Below are 20,723 nucleotides of genomic sequence, written 5' to 3' on the forward strand. Positions count from 1 at the left end.
GCTTGCGAGCTTCTCCAGTGGCATCCATCTGCAGAAGGAATTGGAATCAGAGTCGAAATCGGAATCGCAGTGGCTGCCTTCATGTATCTGGGCGCCTGTTCCAATCTGTACATCTTCATTTTTCTATCCAGCATTGCAGCCCCGAACGGTGAGTGTTTGTGTGCGCCTTGGTGCATTTGTCATGCCAGTGTGCCAACAAACCAGCCAACGACTTTCTTTATGGCCGCCTGCAGACGATGGCAGCCACCGGATAAACAAAAAATACAACTGCTAGTCAGCGGAAAAGCACTTAACCGCTCCTCGTTTCCCAAACAGCTGTTTGGGAAATGTAGTATCTTTTTTAGATGCAAATACAGAAACAGTGCAATGCAATGGCCATATCAAGCGCCATAAATCCCAGCTGCATCTTTGCCGAATCTCGACTATAAACCACTAAAAACGCATTTTGCCAAAATCAGTAAATAACTTTTTAAACAGCTGCAAACAAAATGTTCAGCTTCGGTCAGACGCAATGTTTGATACAAAAGCCTTCAAAAACAATTAAGTGGAAAACATTTATTTATTTATAGGCAAACCGGTTTCCACAAGCTCAGTCAGTAGTGGCTAGAATAAAAGTGGTAAGCGATGGGGAATGCGAGAGACGAGCGTTGGCTTAGTGTAACGAAAACGAAATGAAAAACTCAACACAAATCGAATGAAAAATTCCACAAGTGAAGTACAGTTCGTCTCGGGGCTGTAAGATAACTGCAGTTAAATCGGAATAGTGTTTATTCAAAGAAAAGTGGTAAAAACAGTTGATAGTTTTCTTTGAGTCAATAAAAATTCGCGAAATGGAATGGCTTTAGGTTAGACTTATTTATTTCTTTTAACACTTCTTAATGGGTGAATTAAACGGATCGTTACAGTTCTGCTACGATATAAATCACAGCTACGTTTATTGTAACTTGTATACATTTGCTGTCTTAAGTATCTATCACCCAATTTTAGAGCTTGAAAGGTAAATGGTTTTTTTTTACTATTTAATGGTTCAAACTCATCTAAATTTTAAGAAATTTGCTGTTAGTTATTTTGAACTCCACAACAAATTGTTTTAATAGTTTGTTTTTTTTTATAGACAAAGTAACTATTCGCCGATTTGCTACAAACCTAGTTTCACGATATTATGTCCCATTTTGTATAAGTAAATAATTATTATTATTACTATATATCCGTGGAAACTATTAATAGCTCAAAGCTTTTTAGAACATGCCATTAAGCCACAAAAGATGAGTAGCCCCATAGTCCTCAAAGATATATTGATAGCCAAAAAGTTGCCAAATCAGTGTTTTTTGTATTTGTTTTTCTCTTCTCGGGGTAACCAGCAGGTGTTAAGCCAAGTTGTGCGACGAGTAGTGTAGCGTTCACTTAGCCAAACTCACTAAAAGCGTTGCGCCGCCATTTTAGATTCTTTCTGGCTGTTTTCGTAGCTGTTGTCGAGTTCGCTGTGTCAGGTACGCGATTACTACCAAATGATGTCATTGCCGCTCGCTCTGGCTCTTTGTGTGTGTTCAATAGCCAGACTGCCGGTTAAGTTTTCACAAGCGTCCCCCACCCGAAAAGGCACCTGCTCCGCTTCGGGTTTCGCAAGCCAGAAAGGAGAACAAAAGAGGAGAGGACAAAAGGGGGTGGTGGTGTAGTATATGGTGTAGGTGGTGTTGGCGGTGGTCTGCTAAGCAGGTTGAACCTCAGGCCCATTGGGGCAATGCCAGGCGATAAGGTGATTACTCGGTATCTTATCTCCGAGCGTGACTAATTGGCCCAAATGAATGGGGCCAGCAGTTCTGACTGCGACTGTGAATAAGTGTGGGTCGGGGTCGGGGTGGTGGGTATGCATTGAAGAAGCCAATTTCTTGCCCGAGTTGTGTCCACAGCGGTACCTTGGGGTAGGTTCCATAAAAATATCTCAACGTTGGACAGCCCTAATCGCGCAGTTGCATAATGCAAATTAACAATTATGTAGAAGCATAGGAGGAACGATGAGGAGACCCATTAAGTGATTGTGGAAAATACTGAATTTAAAGCAGCATTTTCCCATTCAATTGCCAACTCCGTCTGATGAAAGCAAACGAATGGCAGTAGATTGGGGCAGATTGTCGTCGAGTTAGCAACGATTCAATTGAGAAAAACAGTTTTATTCTACACTACAAAAAAATAAGTTCTTGTGAAGCAAAATAAATAAGGAATTTTCGAAACATTTTGTATATTAACATCTACTTAGTTAATGTAGCCTTATCAAATCTATAGAGCCTTGCTTATATAACTTTAAACATCCACTTAAATACCATTCGATTAGAATTTCCGTGTATTCTCCCTACTTGTCGATGCTATGACAACGCGGAAATTGTGTACCGCTTTCAACAATCCAGAAAGGGTTCCATCAGCAGAAGCTAAACTGAAGCAACAATCACATCCGCCGCTGTCATTCGGTTTAGCATTCAAACGAACTCGGGAGCAGAACATCATCATTATATGGGAGACTACTCGCAGTCCATTGTAGTTCATGCTGATGTTCCTGCCCGACAGCAACATGTAGTTGCTGCTGCTGCTGCTGATTCTGCTGTTGCGGTTACAACATGCTGCTCTAAATTTGCATTCGAAGTTCATTATTGAGTGCGGCTAAGCGGGAAGGAAGCTCGATCGAAACGGGAGGAAAATCGCAGTAGGAAAACTGAAGAATGGGAAAACTCAGATGGCTGACCGCAAATGAATTGCAACTGCAACCGGAGATATCTCCTGCCTCTTCCGCCCACCACTTGTTGCTATGACAACGAGATACTACTACTGTTTATGTCCGACTCTTGTTTACTTGTTTATTTACCAAATCCAAATAAATAACCACGACAGAATTATTCACAACGCAAATGGAATTATTTTGGAAAAGCGAACTCGGCGGCGGCGACCACACCCAATTTGTGTGTGGCTATTATCAGGGGCACTTGGCCACTAATTAGAATGCTGCACTTGGCGGGGCTTTGATCATTAACTGCCGGGCACACCAGTTGCGTAATTGCAGATTCAATTATGCAGCTACTCTCCATTATGACTGCACTGTCAAAGAAGCAACTTCACTCAGCCCACATCGCGATTTTGCACTCCCCGTTTCTCCCCGCATTAATTACAGACTTCCGCTCGGCTGGGGGAACTTCTTTTGTCGTAATTGTTGTCTTGGTAAATGGCCGATGCTCCAGCAGATAACTGACCAAAGGAGAATGGCCCTGACTGTGGCTTTTCCTGAGGAAAACAGAAGGTGGAGGATTGAGGACGGAGGAAGAGGAGGAACGGCCCTGGGCGGGGTCAACGCACCCGGGGATGCAAATTACGTGCCCAGCCATCAACCCCTTGAGCTTAGGGCCATTCGGTGGGACAAGTTTGCCAACGTAAAGGCATCTCCGCCAGACAAGGCCGTTGTTCAATGTTGTTAAAGAGATAACCAACCGAAGGGTTTGAGCAGATCAAACAATCCTTATCTGAGTGCCACTTTGTCTATTGAAATTTACTCATTTTTCATGTTTACTTGGATATTGATTTAGATTCTTTAGTGGTTTGCAAAATATTCTTATAAATAAATTCTTCGGAATTTATCTAGATTATGTGTGCATACATATATAAAACTTTTATATTTTGATATATATATTTTGATATTTTTACTGTACCTGTTTCCTGTTTTTTTTTTACACAAACACTGCATATATTAATATTTAATTTTAATTTACCACCCACTAGCTTTAGTCCCACTCCAATAAAACCTGACTCGACGGAATTTATTAGATTTCCCACGCACTTTGAACTATGACATTTGCGGGTTTGCAGCAACCAGCTGCCAAAGCTTGAGAGTCTGTCAGTTCGGGTAGATTTTTTGGCCCCGAGGTTTATAAACAGTCGAACTAATTTTTGAAGTTAACTCCTATGATAAAAACAAAAAACATTAAAAATGGTAATTTATTTTTCATTAAATTTATTAGTTATGGTCAATTTGGTCATAAATAGTTGACCAATTGGATGTCTTTAGATAACAATGATTTATTATTATAAACCATTTTTGTACTTCTTCCTGTTATATCCAGTTTTCGTACTATGAATCATTGGTTTGTCATGATCTAAAACCCATTGCTGTTATTGAAAAAGAAGTTAAGAAATTCTTTGTGTAAAAAAAAATGGTAAAACTTAAAAAAAAAATAATGTAAGTAGACAAAAGTTTTGTTAAGCTAATGAATATCAATATCCCAAATTCTTTTCAAAAAAAATTTTTTTTGCATTTTGTTAAAACACAAGGCACATGATGAATAGTTAAAAGATCTTAGTTTTAATAGAAACTTTAAAATATAATGCTTATTGATTCGGTGACCGGAATTTTGAGTAAAGAACTTTCGATTAGTTATTTGTATTTTGTTAAGAGTTTTAACTCGTTTGGTCTGCTTTTTAAAGAGTTTATTGGTAAAATTTTCGACATCTCAGAGTTGTGGTTCCTTAAACAGGGGTACGCCTGTGTTGTATGCTCACCTTGGGCAAGTCCCGGATGTGGTTGGCATCGAGGAACAGCTCCTCCAGGGTCCGGGAGTAGCGCAGAATCTCCTCGGGCACCTGCGGCAGGGAGCAGTGGCGCTTGTCCACGAACTCCACCTGCCTGTTGCAGCCCTTGAAGATGGGAATGCACTTGAACATGCTGCTCGTCTTCGGCCGCGTCGGCTGCGTCTGCTTCTTCTTGGACGTCGTTTTGGCGGCTTTTTCGATTTATTGGGGAGGATTTATAAAGTTAGGTCGTTTTGGTCGTAGGATGGTCTCTTAACTTGGCCAACTGGCGGACATTTAGTTGCACACTTTTATTCAACAAACTTTTTTTATCGCACACGTTGCGCCCACATTTTTTGGCCGCACGGCAATATCGCTGCAATTATTATTAACTTTTATTGACATTTATTAGGGACACTTAAACGTTACGTTAGGCGTTACGTTGCGTTTCGTTAACTGGCAAAAAACGTAAAAGGGGAGAACTTTGTTGTTGTTGCCCCTGGCCTTGCCATTTTGTTGCTGCTTTTGGAGTTTTGTTTGAGTGAGAGAGACTGCGAGAGCAAAAGAGAACTGCTTACACGCACACGCACAAAAAGGCGCTTGTGTGTGTAATAAGCGAAATAATGAATAATAATCAATTGTAATTGGCACTTAGTTGGAATGCCATAAATTGCATTGCATCACGTAGTTGGCAACGCGACGCATTTGTTGCTTCCTTTTAACAGCGAAAAAGATATAGAATGGAGGAATGGTAAGAACCATAAGCGGAAAATTAACATAAATGCGACACACCCAAACAGACACGCACACATCGAAAAAAAATAAAGCCGGGAATCGAAATTGGATTGTTTTAAGCGATATTTGCCATTTTTGTGCCACGGTGCAGCGGCGTATGTTTTGGAATTTGCACACGCACACACATAAACAGGACCAACACTCACACATATTCGCAAGCTGCGCAACAACAAAATGCTGGTGTTAGGCGGCGAAAAATCAGAGAAAAAGTGAGAGAGAGACAGAGCGAGCTGGCGTTTTTCCTCCTTTTTACTGCCCCTTTACGTTTTTCGCACGCTTTCGCACGTTTTTCAAACGAGTAATTACTGTAGTACAGGAGCCACACAGAGCAACAGAAACGGCGAAGCGCGTCCAAACGAATCGAACACGTATACGCGCACAGACACACACACGCACGCACTCCGATTTAAAATGCAGTTAGAAAAAACAGGCGGGTTTTCTCACTCAAAAGCGGTCGAAATCACGAGCCGAATGCGCCGTTGTTTTCATCCGTGTTTTCTAGTGCTTTCGTCCAATTTTCTCGACTTCGTCCGCCCGCACGCAACAACAACTTTTGCTAGATGTGAGGAAACTTCGATGCCAGCATCGATGCCAAAATCGACGTAATCGATGTTTTGCAAAACATCGGCCTTATCGATGTTTTTCCCTTCTCTACTCTGCTCTCCTCTGCCACAAACAGCAGCTGTCTATGTTAGATTTTAACATTTACATTTATGTTAGATTTCGCACATCTCAAACTAATTAAAGTTGGAAAGTCTGCAAATTATCAAAACTCGACATTTTTATGCAAAATTGTTTTTACATTCATAAAAAATCAAAAGAAGCGCCATCCTTGCATATACAAACCAGCTGTTGTAGTGGTGGCAGTAATATCGATGCTAATTTTTGTATTTAAAATTATATTAATATTTCAAACACTGATAAAAACATTGATGTTTTTTCGTAACCCAGTATACAAGATATTTAAAATGTTCCTTAATTTTATACGTGCACACGGGAGGCGAAGTTAAAAAAGGGGAAATAAAATAGTTTTTAGTCACAACAGACTAGACAGAATTTTTTAGGCATTCTCCGACGTATTTTCTAGGAGGGTGCATTTGCTAACGAAAATGGTGACAATGCTGGATAGGTTAAAAACCATGCTAATTGACGAAACTAGCATTGCTGTTGGGAGGTTAACTTCGCTGAACAACAAAAAGTGGCAATGCCGGTTTAATATACATAAAACCGAAAAATCCCAACGCGCTTTAAAACTTAGTAATAATTTCCCTCTTCGTCGCGGGGAAGTTTGGTAAGAATAATTTTTAATAACAAGTTGAAAATCTCCAAATCGTTAGATGAAACAATATCAGCTTAAACTAAATTTTTAATAACAGCTTTCCAACATTTGGAAAAAATATTAATTTTATGTCAAAGACCCTCGCAACATGAAGTTCAAAATCAATTAATTTGGACAACACTGTTTTTGCTTTGCGCCCCCTGCATAGCTTTCTCTGCCGACGCCGACGTCGACGTTGCCATTGAAATGTTTGACAACAAAAACAAGAGTTGCCGGTAAAAGCTTCACAATGCGAGAGCGAGCGACTCTCTTTTTAACCGCTCTCTTGAAAAGCACGCACAATGTTAACCGATTTTGTTAACATTTCAGTCGTTCTTATTTGCATCTGTGTATTTTTAAATAAAAGACACTTAAATTCAGCGAAATTCGAATACCTTGAGTTAAAAAGGTGAATTTAAAATTATAGTTAAAACTTAAACGTTGCAAAACTGTAAATTTCCTTGCATTTTAGTTAGTAGTTGCATCTTTAAATTTGGTCATAACAAAAAGCAACGTGGCACTGATACATATGTCAAAGTGCGTTGTGTCAAGCTCGTGTCATCTAAAATTTGTACCTGCCACTTACCTGAAAAGTATTCAACGAATCAATCTTCCTGAATATTTTTGTACTCGTTTTGCTTCTGAAATCACTGGACTTATTCCTTGCGCTAACGTTGTTTTCTAAATTTCAACCGATCCCATCATGTTTCACCAGATGCAAGCAATCGCGATTTTTCTTTTCGCAAACAAGAAAGAAATCCTAATGGCCTTACTTCTCTTCTCGATACAAGCCTTGTTGATGTACTGGGAAAGCGAAATCGAAGAGTACTTGGCCCAACAGTTAAACTTTGGATGGCAAGGACACACATGGAACAATTTTGCTGCGATCCTTTTTTCTGTATTGGGCCTTCTTCTGGTTAGCGGCGCTGTTGTGATTCAAAGGCATTTTCGCATCTTCCACACCAACCGCGTTGCCTAAGGATACACCAGAGGATTGGGACACTAGTTTGGCGGAAAGGCAAATGTCAGACAACATTGTTTAACTGTCGAGCTTTCATAATAAATTGAAGATTTTTGGGAAATCAAAAAATAGTCCGTGGGCAACAAATAGAAACAAAATTAATCTATTTTACAAAAGGTTGTTGGTGTGTGTGTATACTATTTATCTGTTTATTTAACTTAGTAATAATATAATTAAAAAATTAAAGGAAATCGTTGAAGCTGTTTTTTTTTCCCTGTGTTTATAAATAGTAAATTGAGGGAATACATTTTAAAACATATTCTATTGTTTTTATTCTACAAATGTAAAACCCGGACACAACGCCGTCCAAACAAGAACAGGACTTTCACTACCGACTAGCTCTTACTTTCATTTATTTTATATTTTAGTTTTAATTTCTTTTCGTTTTCCTAGATATAAGGTAACGTTCATGTATTCCCCGCATATCAATTCCTTGCAAATTCTGCAAAGAACTAACCAAGACATCGTACTCGTATCTACAAGATACAAATACTCGAACCGGGTAACAGCGCCGAGGGGTCTGGCTAAGAGAAATTGGGGGAGTGTATTTGCGCTCGCGAAGAGAGTCGGTTTTGCTCGTCGAAATAAGCTGCTTTCGAGGCCGCGTCCATTCATAAAGCAAAGCTCAGTTCTCCAGTTCTCCTGTTCGCAGTTCTCCAGTTCTCCGATGGCGAACTAATTGTTTGGACGTGTTTGCTGCGTCGCTCTGTGCACTTGCGGGCGCGTTTCTCGAGTAATTTTTGCCGGCGCTTGTAAATTCGCTATATTGTATGATATTCTCGACTCTGTGTGTGTGACAAACGAAAATTAAACAAGCCGGAGCAACAACAGTAATTGCAGCTCCAGTACTGTGAAGTGTATGTGAGTGCGAGTGTGAGTGCGTCAGTGCGAGCGAAACACAAACGTAAAGCGGAAATGCAAAAAAGACAACAAAGGTAGCAAACAAAAATGAGGGGGAGGAGGCAACAGGAGCCGGTGCAGAAAAAGCGAGACAGCAAGAACTGTGGGGCTAATGAAAACGAAATGTGATTCATTGGCTTTATCAATTGTGAAAAATTCCGGCATTGTTTAGTCCTGGACGCCAAATAGAATTATGACATAATACAACAAAGGGAAAAATATAACAAGAAACAGGAGAAAGTGCGTGTGTATTTGAAAATTGAGAAATGCCAAACAAACAAAGCGGCAAAAAAGGATATACGCGGTAAAGGAAAAGTACCGAAGAAAAACAACAAGTACAGTAGTTGCTGCTTCTTATTGTCCACAAAAAAGCAAATACACTAAAAAGCAAAAACACAAAAAAGCAAAGCAAAAGCAAAGCGAAAGCGTAGCAAAAACAAGGAGCAAAACGGCGGCAGAGAAAAAGCTTAGTAAGCTGCGCTGCTGTTGCTTCTTCTTTGCTGTGTTTTTTTGCCTCTTTGTTATTTTTTTTATTTTTTTGCAAACAAAATGTATATGAAGCCCAAACAAGAAGAAGAAGAAGATGAGAGAGGAACGAACATAATAGAAGGTAGAAATTTCGAGGAAATCGAAATTTGCGTCGTTGCTGAAATTCGTTTGTTCTCCTCATCCTTCTCCTCCGCTTTGTCCTCCTCATCTACTCTTTCGCTCTCTGTTTTCCTGAGCGCCTGATTCTGTGCCTGTGTGTGTTGAGCTCGCGTCTGTGTGTGTTTTTGTGCAAAAATTCACATACAAATTGTTTTATATAACTACCCCAATATGATTTCTTTTATTCAGCCGGCTTCTTTGCTTATCTCCCAATTTTCGGTTTTATCTTACCAAAACTGAAATTTATATATATATAAAAAAGTTGTAAACAAAGCAATGTCCAAACCGCTGTGTTGTAAACAAATGTACACCATTGCACACAGAAAAAAATGTTTTTGATATTTTAAAGAAATGTTATGATGTTAAATGTAATTTTGGGCTAGATATAAACAGTTCCAATAATATTGTATAATTTCTTTTGCAAATATTCCATCTTATTTTCAACACATTTAAAATTCATCTTGACTTAGAATTATTCGCCCAAAACGTATTTGTCTGTGTATTCAAAACAAAAAGCAAAGCTTAAATTTGCAAGAACTTTTTGCTTTTCCCTTTTGATTTATTGAATTCTTTTTTCAATTGTCATACATATAAAAGATTGTCTGCGTTTTGCTTTGCTTTTTGCAAAGCCTTTCATAGTTGAAATAGCAAAGGCAACAACAATTTAATAGTAACGGCAACCACGCCGAAATATATTTTAGCATTCATTTATGCGATTTTTTTTGGCGAGCTTTGCCGCGCGAATACGCGCACTGGAGATAGAAATGTATCTTGGAGACAAACGCGCCTTTTGTGGAATTGAAATTGAAATGGGCCCCGCCGCCTTTTATGTGGCATCATCACCGTCATCATCATCATTATTATTATTATTACTATTGTCATTATTATGGTGATGCGTGCGTAATGGCAGCCGAAGAATCTGAGCCGAAGAATCTGCGAATTTATCGCAGCTTAAATCCGAGCACACACAGCACAGTTCAAATTTAAGGCGGATAAAAGGATGATGGATGATGTCAGGATGATGATATATCAGGACAAAAGATCCTTTCGGATCTATTTTCTGAATATTTTTTACTGAAAATATTGTTTTCAACTCACATTAAATAAAAAACAGTATTTCAATAACTAGTCAAAGAATAGGAAACTCAATTTGTTTTAAACCTCTAATAAATTATAAGTTGACTAAAATTTAACTTGATATTTTTATTTTCTATGTTCAAACTATGGAGGCTAGCTAATATAATAAAGATTAAAAAAAAACACATGAACTTTGCAAAACAACAGAAACCAAAGGAGCAAACAACTTTAATTGGCTTTCGAAAAAACTTTCACAAAAATTTATGGCATAAAAAGTGTAATCAAGTAAATATTAAAAATTAAACTTTCCATTGTAAAGCTTTATTTAAATTGATAGCAATATTGCATAATTGCAAAAAATTTAAATGAAATAATTATTGGTGAAGCTCTATGAAGTTTTAATTTTCATCTTTTTTTGTTTTCTGGGGTTTTGATTCAGCAAATGACAGGCCTCACTGTACTCCCACCTCATCAATTTTCCGATTTGAGAGCTGACAAACAAATGACATTGGCGCCAGGCTATCGTGTTAGCGGCATGTTTGCGCGGACTATTAAACAAATTGCGTATACGCACTGTTGCTTGCGTAAAATATTTATGCGTATGCCCAAATATATTAGCATACTTTTGTGTGTGTATGTGTGCATGGGTGTGTGCATTAGATTAGTAAATAAAATTCGGTGATTTGATTTCTCCCCCGATTTCCGTCCATTTCCGAAACCAAACATCGAAGTGTGAGCAGAAATGAAAAAATGCTTCTGGTAATCGAATTGACTGACACTGCGCAGAGTTCGTCAAAGTACCAATAATCGTGTCAGATAGAAATATATATTTAATTAAAATCGAGGACGGGCCACCAAAAAGGCGCCCCAGCCGGAAAGCGGTGAAAAAAAACGTCGGATTGCAATGTTTTTGTTTTACAATCGACGTTTTCTCGTGATTCAACTGATTGAGATCCTGCTGCTGCTGTTAACCGACCACAATGGACGACTGACACTAACCAAGAAGTCGACAACAGGTGAGTGTTGTAAACTCTGTCACAATTCTCACACTGCATTCCCCGTAGTTCTGCCAATTTGGCTTTTTTATTCTGGCCAAATTGAAGTGTATTTAAACTTTTAGATACTTGGAAGTTGAATTTTCTTACTTTCCATTGCAACAAATGTTCCTCGCTTTAGAGCTTTAAAAATAAGGGGATGATATAATTTTTCTATTTGGCTTAAATTGTTTTTGGCTACACTTTTATTGTTTCATTGGCCGATTTGGCTAATAGTTGACAACACTGATTCAAACTGCCGGTTGGAACTCCACTGGGGACCCGCAAAACTTCAGGCAATAATCATAAACTAATGGCGTAACATGGCAGGCGTGTCCGCATTCCACTCCAAAGGTCTTTCAAGACTCTCAGCGGATAGCATAAAGAAAAAAAACTTGTTGAGTTTCAAGGGGTTGAGATTGGTTAGGTGTGGGCTCGTTCGGGTGTTTGTCCCCGGGATTTCTACGGCCAAATCCCATAAAGAAAATCAGCAACATAAAATATTAAAGTTGGTAAAACACGCGAGAAAAGTTTTTCGGTCTTCCGCGTCCCGATTCCGCTGAGGATTGTGGCGTCAGGCAGGAGAGCTGCCAGGATAACTACCCCATGCCCCGAGTTTTGTGAATGTTTTATTTTCGGCAACTGCTCTTCTCCTTTTGGGGGTTGCTTTTTGAGGGGTTACACCCCCGCCTAAACCTCCCAGGATTCCGGAATAGTCCCCTTGCATGTACGCTGGCTATTGCGAGGTTATTGCGTCGTTGATTTGGCTAAGCGAGGTTATAATTCTAATTTATTGTAAATGAACAAGTCAAAGGCATGACGTTGGCCAATGACAATAAGATATGTTGGGCTCTTGGATTCAAGCTGGCCAATCAGATGAAAAATTCTGCAGTCACCTGTATTTTTCTAGGCAGATATTATACCATTTCGATTCCGTCAGTCATCTGCAGCATTCCCACGCTTTTAATGTAACCATTTGAAAGCCCCCAAATTCAAATAAAAAAGGCTTCCTTTTCGTTTGATGTTGGTCAGTCAAGCCCATGTGTACTGGCCATCATAAAAGTTTAAAGCTATCTCGGGCAAGCATAAACAATTTACATTTATGAAAAACCTTGTTGATTTATGGAAATAAAAAAATAAATATTTGAAATCGGTTAAAGGAAATACCAAAATTAAACAAAAAGCGCCAATTCAATAATAGCATATATTGAATTAAAAACTTAAAACAGTATTTTAAAGTGTTGTACATTTTAGAATTTCGGTTTGTATACGAAAGCTTGTAATTTGAATATTGATTTTGCAAGTTAAGTAAAGTTAAGTGTAAAGTATAAAGTGTTTTATGAGTTATATGAGTTTTATAAAAAAATTCAGTAAGAGAATAGATAAAATAAATGTAGTTAATAATTGCCGCCTTCACTTTGTGAATATTTATAATAAATTAAATTCTTTTAATTATACAAAAACAATCTGTGTTCTTTTCGAGATTTCAGTTCAATTTTTCTTTTTCAAACAAATAGTTTCCTGTTCACAATTATATTAAGAAAATAAATTAAGAAAAATGTGTCGTTGGAAAAAGACGCCGCAGGCTTGGCAATATCCTTGTAAATGGCGAGCGATTACTGTAATTCCTGAGCCACCCGCATGAAACGATTCAAATGCTGTCCTGCAACATATTGGATTGCAAGGGACAATCAATCAATTCGAGACACATCGAGCGGTCATCCCTCATTCATCAGTACCGTCTGATTTTTTCCCAGTCTTCTTGCCAACTCCCCGATCCCCCCATCCACCGACCACACACAATCATCAACTATTTATCCCCAATTGCTTGGAAGAATCAGTCAGAGTGCAGGGCATGGGCAGGTTCATGAAACCCAACCAAAGCAAACCGAATGCGAAAACTTTGCACACATGACAGAGCAGCAGGATGGGATCGGAGGCGGCGGGGCCAGGAAATGGCGAAATTGTGGGTGGGTGAGTGCCTCGGAGGCAAAGGCAAAAGTCCAAGTCAAACGACTAAGCGGCATGTCGTCAATAAATTTTCCATTAAATTCAAAGTAACCCAAAACAAGCAAAAACGGGGGAAAATAAAAAAGGAAAACCTACGGAGGAAGGTATCCGAAGGAACATGGCGCAGAACACTACATAACTTTCCTTGTTACGTGCCAGGGCTTGGGTGTGTGCGACCACGTTTATGCGTGGGTTTTCTTAGGGTTTTCAATTTTCCAAACTCCCAAAAAAAGCCAAGCCCAATTTTATTTAGTAAAGGCAAAAATACGGAAAATTTCTCTCTATTTAATTTAGATGAAATGGTCAGACATATTTCTTAATCCTAAAGCTTAATCTAAGATAATGACATGACATTTTGTTGAAAGAGATGAAAATATAATAAAATCAAGAGAGAGAAGTAGAAATTCAAAATAACTTTAGCTCATTAATATCACATTATTTAGGATAATTATGCCTAACACAAAAAAATTTATTTAAAAAGTTTTACTCTACAACAGAAATTCATGAAAAGACTTTCAGTGCCTATCTCCTGAAACTTTTCCGCGAAAAGTGCTCCCCATTAACTCAGCATGTGTGTGGGAGTCTCTTTCTTTAGTTTGAGTGTGTGTGTTTGTTATTGGTATAGCTTCCTGCTTTCCGCTTGCCTGCCTACTTCGGCAATTGCCTTCAACTCGAGCCTCTTATTCAATTTTCGCTGGCGTTTGGCGCCATCTATCGCCCACCGCCGGCAATGCCAGCAACAACAAAAGCAATAGCAACAGCAACAAATGGCGGCAAGCGTTGAGCGTTATTGTTGCCGCTGGCAATACACTGCAGGCTCCCCATAAACTAAGAGGGCAACCCACAACATCCCAAACATCAACAACGAAGGCGAAATGGGAGGTATTTTACCCTAGAAAACTCGGAGAGTTGCAACGATGGTTAATAATTGTAGATAAATTTTAATAACAAAGTCCTATGCTAATAGATAATATAATAGATAATAACTCAATGTCTTATAAAACCCTAAGGTCAATAATTTAAAACATTTATAGTTTTCAAACATTTTTATGAGTTAAACACAGTCTTTCCATATCATTTCTTCTTTGGAGTTTTAAGATATTAAAAATAAACTTAATGTTCAAAAAAACAGTGTCGTTTTTATAAGAAAAAACATACCCTAAAATCCCTTTTTATTATTATTATATTTATTACTGAAAAGCAATTCTTTTCTTGGTAGATAGTTACCCATTTTTAGGTGAGGGTATAACAACAGCATCAGCAATAAGTTTTCTTTGTGGATCTTTGGTGTTGTTGCTGGTTTATTCATATGCCAAACAGCAAATCGTTTGTGGTTGTTGCAGCTGATGTTATTCTTGTTGCTGGCTGGAAGCAACAACCTAAAAGCTACCTCCAAGTGCTCCATATTCATATGCAAATAGCAAGGCGAGGACCTTTGTTCTCCGCTGATGTTGCTGCCACTTTTGTTGTTATTGTTGATTTTTTTCTAGTTATTTTTTTTTCTGTTTTGCTGCGCTGGCGTCTCAGTTGACGGCGACTGAGAAACTGGCGCCCCAATGCTTGATTTCAATTTTCAAGTGCTTCCTGCTGCGGTTGTTGTTCTTGTTGCAAGTCCGCTCAGCTATTTGACATCTCAAGCAGCGTTACAACAAATGGCAATAACAACACCCTCGTCGAACAGGGGCTTCTGCAGAAACAGTTGAAATAACAACTTCAGGAGTCAACGTTTTGCCGTCCGCAATAGAAAACAGAAAATCGGTTCATCCAGACCACAAATGCAAGCCGTTTCCCCGCTCTTGACTGGTTGAGTGCCCCACTATGGCCATGATGGCGACGAAGATGAGGATGAGGATGCCAACGTCGACGATAAGCCTAAAATGCCCAAGGCGCCTGCTTACGTTCAATGCAAAAGGGAGGACAGATGGAGTGTATAGCGTGGCGAAAGTTAGTGGGGAGTTCGGGGACTGTAACTAGCAGCCTTTTGCTCCAGCTCCGCCTTTTAAGCCCCGAAAAGAGCTACCAAAACAAGCTACAAAGCTCTACACTTCAAAAAAACTAGAAAAATGTCACCTTTCTACCACAAAAAAAAACAAACTTAAAATTTACTCTAAAATGTTTTTTTGTTCAATTTCTAAGTATAGGTATGATCATTATTTTTGGGCAATTGTTATTTTATGTAGACGCCATTAAAAAATAAAAATATCTCATACACCGTCTAAATTTGATTTAAAGAGAAGTTTAAGTAATAAAAATAGATGTTCTTCATTAAAACAAGTTTGGCTCTTTAGGCTTTAAGCCTAATAAGTTGGTCTACAAAATGTACAAAACTGTAACCTTTTCGATGACTTTTATAAAGAAGCAATGAAACGCTATAAAGTTCTTTAATTTCTGTGGAGTACAGTTTAATTCCTGGTCAATGCTGACAATAAAGACTTCTTATCCTATTCGTTTTATGACTTGTCACGACACTTTTTTATAGATGTTCCAAACTATCTTTTTTTTGATGTATCTAAGAGTGTGTTTTTCGAGCGCATTCGCTCTGATTAAAGTATCCACCTACGAGCATTGGCAATGGCCATGACGATGTTTCTGCCGGGAGGATCCTGCGTCGCATTACTCGCAGCAGTTTCCGGTTTATAGCCTCATTGAAAATCCTTGCCGCTGCCCTGACAGCTTTAAACTGATTGCTCCACACACTCTCACACACACACACACACGGCGACACCCTCCTGTGCAGCTGTGTTTGTGTGAAAATTCTCGGAAATCAGTTAAGTACATCGTGGACCTTTCCCCGGCGGCAGTTAGCACTTGGCAGGAAAGCAACGATTTTTTGCTTTTTCGTGGCGAGAAAAATCTTTGGGAAAATATTTTATAAATTTCATAATCTTCTAATGGCAAAGAGGGTCGAGAGGTAAGCATATTTCCTTCTTTTTTTTATCCCCACTGACAATTATACGGAAATCATCCCCCTCCGGATCGACAACGACGCTTATCTGACGCGTAAGACGGGGTATAAAAAATATAACGAATATTATTAGTTCAATTAGAAAGTTGGAGTGGACGAGTTCCTCCACTTTACTAGATTACTAATGAGGGGAAAATTCAACTCCAAAAGGTGTGAAAATGCGTAATGAAAAGTGGAAGGTTACGTAAGGGCATGAAAAAACTTAAAGAAATTTTAAGAAGTCGATGTAAAAATAATAAAATTTAAAATGGCTTAAAGTTTTGTGAAATTAAAACACGTCGTACGTCTGAATGTTAATATTCAGAAATATAGCTACTAGGATATATTTTTAATTGCTTTAAAATGTTGTGACCTTACTATCTAGCTCTCATTCTTTTCTTGTGCAATTTACTTTGTAATAGCATAAATATTTGAATTTCTCTAAATAGAAATGTCTTTACTAAGATTACCCTTACTAAAAGCTCTGTCAGGCTCATTCCCTGTTCACGTTTCCTTATTTATTTAGCTTGTTTACATTTGTATTATTTTCACATGATCAAAGATTATGTCTCGACATTTTTACGAATGACAAATACGGTCAAGATATAGCGTTTCTTTATAAAATCGTCTAGACGGCGATGACGAAAGTTTTTGTTGACTACTTTGTGGTGTTGACAATGTGAAATTAAGTTGTTTTGAAAACCGTTTTGTAAGACACCAAACAATCAGAATAATAAAAGTTTAATTTCATTCATTGCCGGTGAGAAACTTGAAGTGATCTTGACTTCAATATGAGAATACACGTGTGCGATTTTCCGCTTGGTAGGCACATAAGCATATTAAGGCTTCTCGGCACTCCATCCAAACACCAGACCAATTGCAAATTTCATAGAAAGTTAAAAGAGAAAAAATAAAAATATAAAATTGAAATAAAATGGAAAAATTGTAGAAAATATCCCTCTTAGTCAGCATGACGTTTCGAATTTATTTTCTCCCCCTGCAACATGTGCCATGCGTCAACTTCTTCGAAATGTTTATATAAAATGGAGAAAAAATATAAAAACATAGAAATGAAAGGAAGGCGACTCCTAGACCACTCTGCCATAATGGCCAGAGTGCTGCCGTTTGGCAATTAAAATTATTATTAGAAGTTAGTTGGCATGAATTTGCGTAGCCGTGGCGCCGCATTAGAAAACTTTTCCCCATTCGGGCGGGCGTGCCTTGAAGTTTCTGCCAAAGTGGATCGGGCGTGGGCCGGCCCATAAATGGTAGAAATGAGTCGCTTTAATAGCGCACCAAACGCGCCTTAAAATTTAACTGGGTCTGAACTTTAAACATTGTCAAACGTGGCCTAGATGACTTAGCGTTATTATTTTTTTCTGCTGGCTCGCCAGGCTTGTGCGACCCGAATGCCAAGAGCCTTAATGTCATATTAATACTTTGGCAATTAGATATGTTTAGTGTTTATAAACGAGAGGTTTTGAATGTTTATTGCCATAAGCGGCGTGTGGTGCAGATGCTGCTGAAGTTGTAAAACAATAAATAAATGTAAGGAAAAAAGCTTGGGAATATTTAAGGTTCTTTATTAAAAATTATTGGATTTGCTTAGAAAGAGGTCGTAATTTCTTGAACATTTAAATTTTAGTAATAAAAAGAGGAAATTTTGTTTAAAGACAGTAAAACGTTAAGCATTTGATCTGAGCTCGAAAATAAAATGTATATTTCTGAAAACTGTACATAAAGTTTTATAGATATAGTTGCCTAGGTCGTTAACTGTATTAGGGACGTTAGTTTCTGATAATAACATAGATATTATTATATATTTAAATCGTAAGTTTTTTGCTTCAACGCCCTAAAAAAATAGCCACAGCTATACTGATTGTACATCCATTTTGTTTGGCCTATCACTCGTTCAATTCATGATTGGATGACTCGATTTTTAAGCTTTTCAAGCCCAATTGTTTGACCATTCTTCATCATATATCCAACCAATTTGAGCGGTTCATTCCTATGTTCAAGTTCACTCCTCTCCGCCCCCGAACAATATGGTTTGTCATTGTCCGTTTGACTGGTTTACGCATAGAACCACGGACAACAGCAACACTTTGCGAACAACAATGGAAATAGCACTTACAACTTGAACCTACCCTGCCCCCCTTGAGGGCAACTTCGACCGACAGAGGCAAGTACAAATAAAATCCATTAAAAGTAGTACCACGTGTAAGCCGAGTATTTTTCATCCTTTTTTCTCTGCGTGATATTTATATATTTTTTTCGTATTAGAATGACGCATATTATTGACAAACAACAGCGAGAAAAAAGAGGCAAGTGGACTTTTTCGAAGGGAAGACTAAAGGGGAATCAGGGAGTACAGGTGTACCGACATAGGCGGTAATTGACGCTTTGGCCGCGTTGTTGCAACACCAACAACAATGCCCAAAAAAAGCTACACTAACAAAAAATTGCCAATGCCAAAGAACTTTGTGTCCGATCATGTCGCTAGGCGAGTGCCCCCAAAAATCCCCTGAAAATAACTCTGAATACCCCTGAACACTTACCTGTGTGTTGGCATTTCGAACGAAATATGTTCAGCCAGTTCGAGCATAAAAGCAGATTTCATAGTTGATGCGGGAGGTGGTCAAGAGGTGGAAGTGTCTAACTTTTATTTTTTTGCCTAGTCATTGTGCGGCCAAGAAAACAAAACAATTTGTGGGAGCCTGTATGTACGTTTCGGGTTCTCTATAGTATGTGCCACATGTGTGTTGTTTCTCCCATTAAAAATAAACGCGATTTTCAAGTAGCTTGTTATTTTTGTTAGGTGAACTCAATACGTTGGGATATGAAAACATATCATATGACTAGGAGTGCACAGAAAGAAAATACTTATTTTTTTTAATATTACGTTTATATTTTAAGACGAAGAGATACTTACTAAGTTTATGCAAACAATTGAAATTTAATTCCTCTACCCTCTTTTAAAGTCGTTTATTATTTTTGTCTTTACTCTGCTTTAGTGCTAATTAGTTTTCGTGCTCGCTTTGACGATATTAAAAGTACTAATAATATGCTAAAATAATAATACTAGCAGAGCTGCCAGACGTGTAAGTTAAGGTGGGGTGATTGATTTCATGTGTATACGTTTTGATATTTTAATTATATGTTTGGGTTGTAATTAAAATATTGTAAATAATATCAAGAAAAAATGACCATGATTGCACAATCAAATTTTAAGACAAGAAAATTGATCTATTTTATAAGTAAAGAGGTTTGTTCACGTATTTTTTGTAATTTTGGTACAGTGTTCGAGCCTCTTTATAAAAATGACAGGAGAAGAAAAGTAAAAATAAGGGGAACTGGCTAGCCAATGCCATTTATCTACTCTTGCTCAACTTTGAGTGACAACACCATTCCCACCGCATCCTCTTTTGATTTTTTTTCCTCCGTGTCTGTGCTGTCATTTGAAAACAACATTATTCCTACTATTATTGTTATTATTGCGAGTATTATCAGCAAGTTTCGAGTTCATTGAATTTGACTAGAAACCCAAAGGGGCGGTGGCGGAGGAGTACACTATACGCAGTACACAGTACACACGAGTTCCGCCAGGAAAGAAAGAGAAGGAGCCTTGGCAGGCGAAGTGGGTCAGCGTAATCAACACAATCAGTGTCCAGGAATGCCTCCCTCTTCTGTTTTTCCTCCTGGTCGGCAGCTCATCTCCCACCTCGGAAATTTCTCCGTCTAAGTTTCGTGTTTGCGTTGGCTTTTTCTCGCCATGACAACTACAGGAACAACAATGATGATTGCAATAAATGAAATTAATGCGTATTTGAAAGAGCCAGACAGGCGAATCAATTGACGAAAATGGAGTGTCCCATTTTGGGTGATAGCTATAAAAACGAACACCCCAAGAAAAGAAAAGATAAAAACATTTTGGCTTCCCATTTCTATGTCTGTGGAATGTTCTACGTAAATACATATGCCTTCTTCGCAAATTTTCGGTTTTTTCTGTTTACTTCTTCTACCAAATCTGTAAAGTTTTTAGTGTGGGCAGCTGGCTAAATTTAGACCATAAATTGTGATAATAGCGAGGAATGGCAAAAATAAATGTTTGGTTATTCAAACTTGATTATTCCCATTAAATGGCATTGGCTCTTGTTGGTTTTTTTTGCTTTGGTTTTGTCGCCCGTGTGAAAAGATGTTCTTGTCAAATTGAATTTATAATATGTTCGTGTGTTACAATAAAAATGTCAAAGCTAAATATGCAGAACATGTTCCGTTATATTCACTTTTCAGAAATCAAACTTACCATTTAATAAATTTAATTATATGCATAATAAATTGAGCTCCAATGAACTGGAAAATGGAATTTTCCGCATTATTCGATTAAAGCATTTTATTATAATTGAATGTTTGCGTGCAAAAAATCAG

General features: G+C 38.1%; 2 protein-coding genes across 36 annotated transcripts in view; one reads left to right on the forward strand and one right to left on the reverse strand.

The window, feature by feature from the left end:
* LOC128266780 (protein lap4) overlaps positions 1-5,909 on the reverse strand; it is a 61,715-nt gene extending 55,806 nt beyond the window's left edge. For 24 of the 31 annotated variants that reach the window (XR_008269112.1, XM_053003552.1, XM_053003550.1 and 21 more), the window contains exons 1-2: positions 5,650-5,902; positions 4,540-4,924 (exon numbers count right to left, since the gene is read on the reverse strand). Coding sequence is in view for 30 of the 31 variants with exons in the window: in XM_053003552.1 (XP_052859512.1) it covers positions 4,540-4,701 (162 nt within the window). In the remaining variant the exon portion in view is untranslated. The other 7 variants (XM_053003521.1, XM_053003559.1, XM_053003526.1 and 4 more) reach the window with 6 other exon arrangements.
* A 2,401-nt stretch (positions 5,910-8,310) lies between these two features.
* LOC128252613 (uncharacterized) overlaps positions 8,311-20,723 on the forward strand; it is a 61,645-nt gene continuing 49,232 nt past the window's right edge. The window contains exons 1-2 of one of the 5 annotated variants that reach the window (XM_052980479.1): positions 8,311-8,617; positions 11,039-11,323. In XM_052980479.1, coding sequence (XP_052836439.1) covers positions 11,212-11,323 — 112 coding nt within the window. In that variant the 5' untranslated portion in view covers positions 8,311-8,617; positions 11,039-11,211. The remainder of the gene's footprint in view (positions 8,618-11,038; positions 11,324-20,723) is intronic. The other 4 variants (XM_052980480.1, XM_052980481.1, XM_052980483.1 and 1 more) reach the window with 4 other exon arrangements.

Source organism: Drosophila gunungcola, chromosome 3R, assembly GCF_025200985.1.
Source record: "Drosophila gunungcola strain Sukarami chromosome 3R, Dgunungcola_SK_2, whole genome shotgun sequence".
NCBI classification, from domain to species: domain Eukaryota; kingdom Metazoa; phylum Arthropoda; class Insecta; order Diptera; family Drosophilidae; genus Drosophila; species Drosophila gunungcola.